The sequence below is a fragment of the Canis lupus genome, chromosome 8 (assembly GCF_048164855.1).
Source record: "Canis lupus baileyi chromosome 8, mCanLup2.hap1, whole genome shotgun sequence".
Classification (NCBI taxonomy): domain Eukaryota; kingdom Metazoa; phylum Chordata; class Mammalia; order Carnivora; family Canidae; genus Canis; species Canis lupus.
In genome coordinates, this window is record NC_132845.1 from 77,331,111 (window position 1) to 77,338,805 (window position 7,695).

Here is a 7,695-nt window from a genome sequence, read left to right on the forward strand (position 1 = left end):
TGTCTATCCCTCTAATCTTTCCCCTTCCAGTCCCATTCTTTACACCGATGCTATTACTTTTATTGGTGTGAATCTAATTATATCATTCTCTTTAAAAATGTAAAAAACCCACAACCACTTACAGTATAATTTCCACCTATTTCTCTACCTGAACTCCACTCATGTTTAAAATATCCCAGCAGTCGTCATCAGCTTGCAGAACCCCTTGGTTATGCTCCTTTCTCTCATACTTTCAGGATTTTACACCACCTGGAATGCCCTTTCCACAACCCTCACCTATTAGCCTGGAGACTGTTCTTTTAAGATTCCATTCAAGCACTATCTAGCCTTTTCCGGGAAGTTATCCTAATTTCTTCCCCCAACCCACCAAGTGCCTCTCTGCTATGAAGAAACATGCACATACCTCCCGTGCTAGACTATGAGCCTTGAGTGGGTGGGCAGTGGTTATGGTTACTGCTGAAACCCTGTGCTTGTACAATACACATACTAGTTACACCAAAATATGCTCCAAGTTTCTAGAAGCCAGGAAACTGAAATATATAACTCATTGTTTCTTCAGGTTAAAATCTAGGTTCATAGTTTATTAAAAAGCAGCAACAAAATTGAAACTCTCCAACTAAAAAAAAAAAAAAAAACTCTCTAACTCAAGTGCACAGTGTGAGAAACTCTAAAACTTTATCAATGTATCAGATTATATGCACTCAGTCCTATGAAACTACTCTAGAATACAGGATGAAAGAAAAGTGACAGAATTTTCAAGTTTTATTTTCTATGTGTCAACATTTTTTAATTTTTTTTTTTTTTCGTTTATTTATGATAGTCACACACAGAGAGAGAGAGAGGCAGAGACATAGGCAGAGGGAGAAGCAGGCTCCATGCACCGGGAGCCCGATGTGGGATTCGATCCCGGGTCTCCAGGATCGCGCCCTGGGCCAAAGGCAGGCGCTAAACCGCTGCGCCACCCAGGGATCCCTGTGTCAACATTTTTAATACAGACTGTAATCTGATAAAGTCTGACCCTAATCTGTTATTTCCATTTGTAACTGGCTAAATAATAGAAAACAATTTAAATTAATTTCAAATATATGCCACCAAAAATAAATATTCACCTAATGTGGTCTGATTGGTTTTATAATATCAAAAGGTTTTTTTCTTCCCCGAATAAAGATTCTAAGGTAATTTCAAGATTCCTTTGAATGAAAAAAAATATACCTTCTAAAACAGTGAACTTACAAAACAATGCAGGGGAATGCTGGGCACACTTAGTGTAAGAGGAAACTTTATGTCCAGTGAAAAGGAAATTTAAACATGACTTTAAACTTTGGTGAAAATTTTTAATAAGGTCTTTACTTCATTTACTTTTAGCTATTCCATAAACATTGGAACAGAAATCGGACAGTTTGAAACTTAGAAAAATTTCTTTTTCCGTAAAGCAAACTTATAAATCTTTCCCTTTGGCTCCTTTTTCCAACCCTCCTTCACTGTGCTGAAGAACTATTGAGCTCTTTTAGATTTTTTGTTAGGCAGGTGGTTTCCAAGCTGACTGGGTTTTCCAGGTAGGTAGTTCCTGCACAGGGTTTTCTGGTCACAGGATCTATGACCTGTCCAACCTTGAAAATGATTTCAGCCAGTTCATGTTTCACGTGCTTTGTTCGTGGAACAGGTAGAGCTTTGAGAAGCACAATATCCCCAACTGTGCACTGCTGAAGGGCATCATGAGCAAAGTAGGTTTTTCGCTTATTAAAATACTGTTGAGAGAAAGAGGAACAAATCAGTAGTTCCCATCTGTGATCTGACCATGCAGTATAGGCTATGAAAAAGTAATGCACAGAAAACAAACTGGGACTTGGAGGGAAAAAAAAAAAAAAATACAGTTAAGGAGGCTTCTTCTTCTTTTTAAGATTTTATTTATTTATTCATGGAGACACAGCGACATAGGCAAAGGGAGAAGCAGGCTCCCTGTAGGGAGCCCGATGTGGGACTTGATCCCAGGACCCCAGGATCACACCCTGAGCCAAAGGAAGGTGCTCAACCACTGAGCCACCCAGGTGCCCTGCTGTTGTTGTGTTTAATAAAATACCACTTTATTTCACTCTTTAACTCACCTGGTGCCCCATACCCTTAACCCTCTGCTGTTGTGTTTTTCATCCTAGAAAACAAAGAGCATTTCTACCTACCTGTGCACCCAACCTGGAATGCAGAACCATCCCTGGCACTTTCCTCTTCCTCCGTTGCACATTTAACAAATCACGGACCCTGTCCCTTCTTTCTAAAATCTGCTTTTCTCACTCCATTCCCATTGCTCCAAGGACTGTTCAGGTCCTTATATCCACTCCAGACTTTTTGTAATAGCCTTCTTACCCACTTCCTTACCTCCAGTCCTCATCCTTAGGTCTCTGTCTTCCTTTACTCATAGGATGAAATCCCTGAATACCACATACAAGACCTCTGTCACCCAGCTTCCATTGTTCTTGCATTCAGTCAACAACAGTTAGTGCCAACTTAGGGTCAAGCTCTGCGCTTGGCGTTGCCAAACCGTGTGTTGTCCCTGTACAGTCTCATGCCCTTTAATGGCTGAAAGAACTTCCAAAAACCACTCATCATGGCTCCTCCAAACCCGGTCCTCTGAATAAGAGCCTTTTTGAGATTCAGCTTAAGGATGCTCTCCTTCAGCGATGTGGGAAGAAACAGGTGTCCTGCTCCCTGCTCTCAGTACTTTGCACAGGGAATGACTATAGCAGTTACCAGACTGAGTTGAAATTAACTTTATGTGTCACTAGAATTTGAGAGTGAACCACGATCAGTTCAATTTGTTACACCCACAGATCAGCCCAGTGTCTGGCTTGCAGCAGATGGTCGGTCTATCTGTACTGATGGGCACCTTTCTCTGCTCAGAACATGGTGGTGTTTTATCAATGCCACCGGAAGAAGGGACGTCTCTCACCTTTAATAAATAGGGATCCAGGACAAGCCTGGTCACTCTCACTTTAGCTGTTTTTTGCATTGCTGTTCCAATGACCTTCCCCACGATCCATTTGGCGTGGACGGATGAACGAACGATTGACATTCTGTGGCTTTGGTCACCTGAAAAACAAATTTCAACGTTGAATATGCTGGTGGTTAGGACTCACCTGATGAATTTTGTTACTCGAACTGCTGACGTTGAGCAACGGTTTCTGTCAGCCTTCTGAAATCAGCACTGTTTCCTCAGTCCAAGCTCTCATCTTGACGCCGTTTACAAAGGTGTCACGGTCATCTAGGCCTCAGTTTCCCCAGGGTCTGCTCGCAGGTGAGCTCTGGGCGCTCCGCAGCGCTCGTGCACGAGGGCCCTCGCTGCCCCGTCCTTCTCGCCTATCCCGAAGGCTCCAGCGCCGCTGCAGCCCAGAGGACTTGGCGGAGGGCTCTGGCGTCCAACTTCGCAGGACACCTTCCCAGGGGCCTGCCTTTCTGGGTGCGTCCGACCGGGCCCGGGTCCGTTGGGGTGACCGATCCTCAAACCCCGCACTACCCGGGGGTCAGGCCACTCACCGCGCCTCCAGGCACTCCCCGGGACCGCCTCTCTCCTCCGAATTCACCCCTTGCAGCAGCGGCGCGACAGTCAGAGCACTACTTTCCCCGCGCGGGTCGTACGGCTCGCCTCAGAGCGTGATGACGTCACGTTCTTGCAAGTAGCTCCGCGTCAGACGTCTCCTCTCATTGGGCCGTGTGTCACCTCAGCTATGGGCGGGGTAAAGGCAGGGCTCCGCCCACTTCCCCTTAAAGGAACCCCGGACCGTCTATAACCGGGAGATTTTGTACCTGACTTTTCTCCATGCGCGGGGCCGCTGGAGTATTCCGGTCTTTTATTTAACTATTCCATTCGGTTTCCTCTTCTTATGCTGGGCTCCCAGACTTGGACAAGGCCTTCCAAATCAGAGGAACCTCATTCATTCATCCAACGCCGCTAAATGCTTACACTTACGCGTTCCACCCCACGTCCGCTTTCAAGAAAAACTTCAGTAGGATTTTGTGCCCAATTTGATTTTCGGTGTTATTTCTCCATATCTGCGAGACGGAGAGAAGTCCAGCATTGGCACATATTTGTGTGTGACAATTATGAAGAAGTTAGATGGGCCGTTAGTCTTCTCGGACCGAGGAGGACAGGGAAGTCAGGAAGTCCAGAGAAACAGAACAGCAGGCTCCGGGCAGACAATCTGAGGGCCACAATATGGGTGTGGGCCGTGCTTGGCCACCGAAACATCTTAGCAACTGCTGAGGGAAGACTGGGAAAATAAGAGTTCTCCCATTCATCAGCCTGTCCAACACCCATTTCTTTTTTAGCCAACAGGTGCACGACTTTTCTCACTCCGCGCTGGGCAAAAAGATGATTCACAGGACACTCCCGCTTCCAGACAGCCCACAGTCCAGTCAGGACGGATGGGTAAAGAAGTAAGTGTACGACTGTCGGTCATGGAACCTTGAGAAAGGACTGCATGAGTTTGCAGAGAGAGGACACTTGATCAATACATTGCCCTTGAACAGGGGCTACAGCTTGAGGGGAGATGGACATGGGCTGTGGAGAGGGCATGTGAGGCGGAAAGGAGAGCATGTGCAGGAGTGCTGGGGTTTGAGAGGCAGTATGGTGAGCAGGAGACTGATACTGCCCGGTTATAGGATCAGGAAGAGAGTGGAGGGATTCAAGTTGGTCAGGGATGGGCTCCACCTGGGAAGCATTTCTTAAGGGCCTCACTTTTACCTCTAAGTGATGAGACCCCTTTGAGAGAAATGAATAGTTTTGCTAGACTTCAATATCATTGTGGTAGGAGAATGGAACACAGATTGGAGAGATTGGAGGCTAAATGCTTTGTCAGGGATAGTGAAAACCTAAATTAGAGCAGTGGGAATGAAAGAAAGTGGGTTGGAGAAGTGACTGGGAAATTGGCCATGTGAGGCAAAGGGACAGAGAGGAGGTAACACTATGTGTAATATGGCATATAAATAACAGAAGCTTATTTTCTCACAGTTCCGGAGGCTAGAAGTCTGAGGTCAAGGTCCCTATCTGGTGAAGGCTCTTTTCCTGGCTTGCAAATGATCACTTTCTTGCTATGTCCTCACATGGCCTTTCTTCTGTGTATGTGTGCACAGGGAGAGAGAGAAAACAGACAGGAGGTGTTTTCTTTTTCTTTAACTCTAATCCATTGGATTAGGGCCCGACCTTTATGCCCTCATTTAATCTTAAATGTGTCCTTAAGGTCTTGACTTCAAATACCATCACATTGGGGGTTAGGGCTTCAACATACATATGAATGGGGGGGGGGGCACAATTCAGTCCATAGCAATAAAATCAAAGAAGCAAAGTAAAAGCCTTGTAATCTTAAATTCGATTTGGGAATACAGTTTGAGCACATGATTTATTTTTCTCCAAAAAAAGTTTTTCTTGCAGGATTCCTGGGTGGCTCAGTGGTTGAGTGTCTGTCTTTGGCTCAGGTAGTGATCCTGGATGAGTCCCGCATCGGGCTCCCCACAGGGAGCCTGCTTCCCCCTCTGCCTATGTCTCTGTGTCTCTCATGAATAAATAAATAAAATCTAAAACAAACAAACAAAAAAGTTTCTCTAGGAAGCCTAAAAACCCAGGATTAATCAGTTCCTAGCACCCAGAAAAAATGGTATTTATATACCATTTTTCTCTGAAAGAAACAAAGGATCCTTGAAAAATGACTGAGCAGGAAATGTGTGAGTGAAACTTGGGACATCCTGTGTCAGAAATCAAGAGAGCTATTAAAGATGAATGGAGTCAGGTCAGAAGCCTACCCGAAGCAGTTCCCACTGAACTAAGATGAAATTATAAGAGGCTAAAGAGAATTATAACTGCAATGGATTGAAAAACATGAAATATATAAAAATCCATGAGTTCATAAAGGTACTTAAAAGTAAAGCCCTGGTTGCTTTGGGGAGTCCTAGGGCACCAAGTCAATAATTTGAAAAATAAAAGAAATCCATCTATCATAAAATATGATACAAAATGCATTTCAAAATGACCAAATAATTAATGCATAAGGAATGACAGAATTAAAAAAGATTTTTTTTTGCAACCACTAATGAAATGATGAATAATATCACTAAAGGTTAACAAAATTATTAAAAGATTGATGGGCAACGTCATAATAAAAAGCAGAGTGATACTACCTGAGCCACCAATTAATCTTACTATCAGTAAAAGTGAGTCAACTGGACATTATACATCTTTTGATGTAAAAGAAGAAAGTATATAGCATGACTATAAAATGATATTGCATAAAAAGTGATCTGAATCTATTCAATTTTCTAAATCTAATCACCATTTTACAATGAATACAAGAGATAGAGGAACAAGTTAAATAACACCAGGAGCAAGTAACCTTTGAAATAAAAAACCTAGTAGATGGGTTTTTGGTAGATTAGATAGAGCTGAAGGGGGACTTAGTAAACTGCAAGGTAAACCATAAGAAATTATTCAGAGTGTAGCAGAGATGAAAGTGTGGCGAGTAGATTGAGAAGCTCTGAAAACCCAGAAGACTCCACCCCAAGATTGCTAGAACTCATACAACAATTCGGCAGCATGGCAGGATACAAAATCAATGCCCAGAAATCAGTGGCATATCTATACACTAACAATGAAGAAAGAGAAAGACTGAAGAAAGATAAAATAAGGAGTCAACCCCATTTACAACTGCACCCAAAAGCAGAAGATACCTAGTAATAAACCTAACCAAAGAGGTAAAGGATCTATATCCTAGAAACTACAGAACACTTCTGAAAGAAATTGAGGAAGACACAAAGAGATGGGAAAATATTCCATGCTCATGAATTGGCCTTAGGAAGCATGGTTCTACTTCTGCTCATTCAAACAATCTTCTTGACTCTTCCCAGTCCTAGATAATGTGCTGAGATAGTGTGCATTAGTAACATAACATCAGGAAGCATAGACAATAGGATAGAGTAGAAATTATTTGTGAGACTTGGATTGGAGAAACTTTGTATGTTTAGAAGGTTCCCAGGGTTACCCTCAGGTTCAGTAAATCACTAGAAGGATTTCTAGATTACTCACTCTTGTCAGGCAGGACATTCCAAGGACTTACAAGATTACCTCCCAGGAGCCAGGGCAAAGTGCCAAACCTTTCTTTGGGTATGATTTATCTTTTACTAAACAGCTTGGTATGTCAAATACCCTCCTATATAAGGGCTTTTCTAGCTTCCAAGAGTGTGTATAACCTCTACAGAATTCCAAAAATTATAAAATCATAAGCTGCCAGACCTTCTTAATGATTAGACTTAGAAGTCCAGAACAACACTTCTTTTGCATTTCTGTTGGATAAAGTAAGTCAGAAGCTGATCCAGATTCAATGTGTGAACGGGGCTACACAAGAGCATAAATATCAGGAAATGTGGAGACTGCTTACCGTGATCCTTTCTTATTTTATTTTATTTTATTTTTTTAAATTTTTTTATTTATTTATGATAGGCATGCAGTGAGAGAGAGAGAGGCAGAGACACAGGCAGAGGGAGAAGCAGGCTCCATGCACCGGGAGCCCGACGCGGGACTCGATCCCGAGTCTCCAGGATCGCGCCCTGGGCCAAAGGCAAGCGCCAAACCGCTGCGCCACCCAGGGATCCCATCCTTTCTTATTTTATAATTTTAATTCCAGTGGTTAAACATTAAAGAATTTCTTATGGTGA

The 7,695-nt window shown here is 43.1% G+C and overlaps 2 protein-coding genes across 3 annotated transcripts in view; one reads left to right on the top strand and one right to left on the bottom strand.

The window, feature by feature from the left end:
- Positions 1 to 7,695, top strand: part of PSPH (phosphoserine phosphatase) — a 106,842-nt gene extending 99,147 nt beyond the window's left edge. Inside the window, exons 8-9 of the transcript XR_012035988.1 lie at positions 4,321 to 4,428; positions 7,481 to 7,695. The gene's annotated coding sequence lies outside the window, so the exon portion shown is untranslated. The remainder of the gene's footprint in view (positions 1 to 4,320; positions 4,429 to 7,480) is intronic.
- MRPS17 (mitochondrial ribosomal protein S17) lies at positions 1,314 to 3,684 on the bottom strand. 2 transcript variants are annotated; one of them, XM_072837664.1, is made up of 3 exons: positions 3,529 to 3,684; positions 2,945 to 3,084; positions 1,314 to 1,748 (listed from the first exon to the last, which is right to left on the bottom strand). In XM_072837664.1, exons 2-3 carry the CDS (start codon positions 3,065 to 3,067, stop codon positions 1,479 to 1,481), a joined length of 393 nt encoding a protein of 130 aa, XP_072693765.1. In that variant the 5' UTR covers positions 3,068 to 3,084; positions 3,529 to 3,684; the 3' UTR covers positions 1,314 to 1,478. The 2 variants fall into 2 exon arrangements, with proteins under 2 accessions (XP_072693765.1, XP_072693766.1); XM_072837665.1 differs by lacking the exon at positions 3,529 to 3,684 and adding an exon at positions 3,162 to 3,497.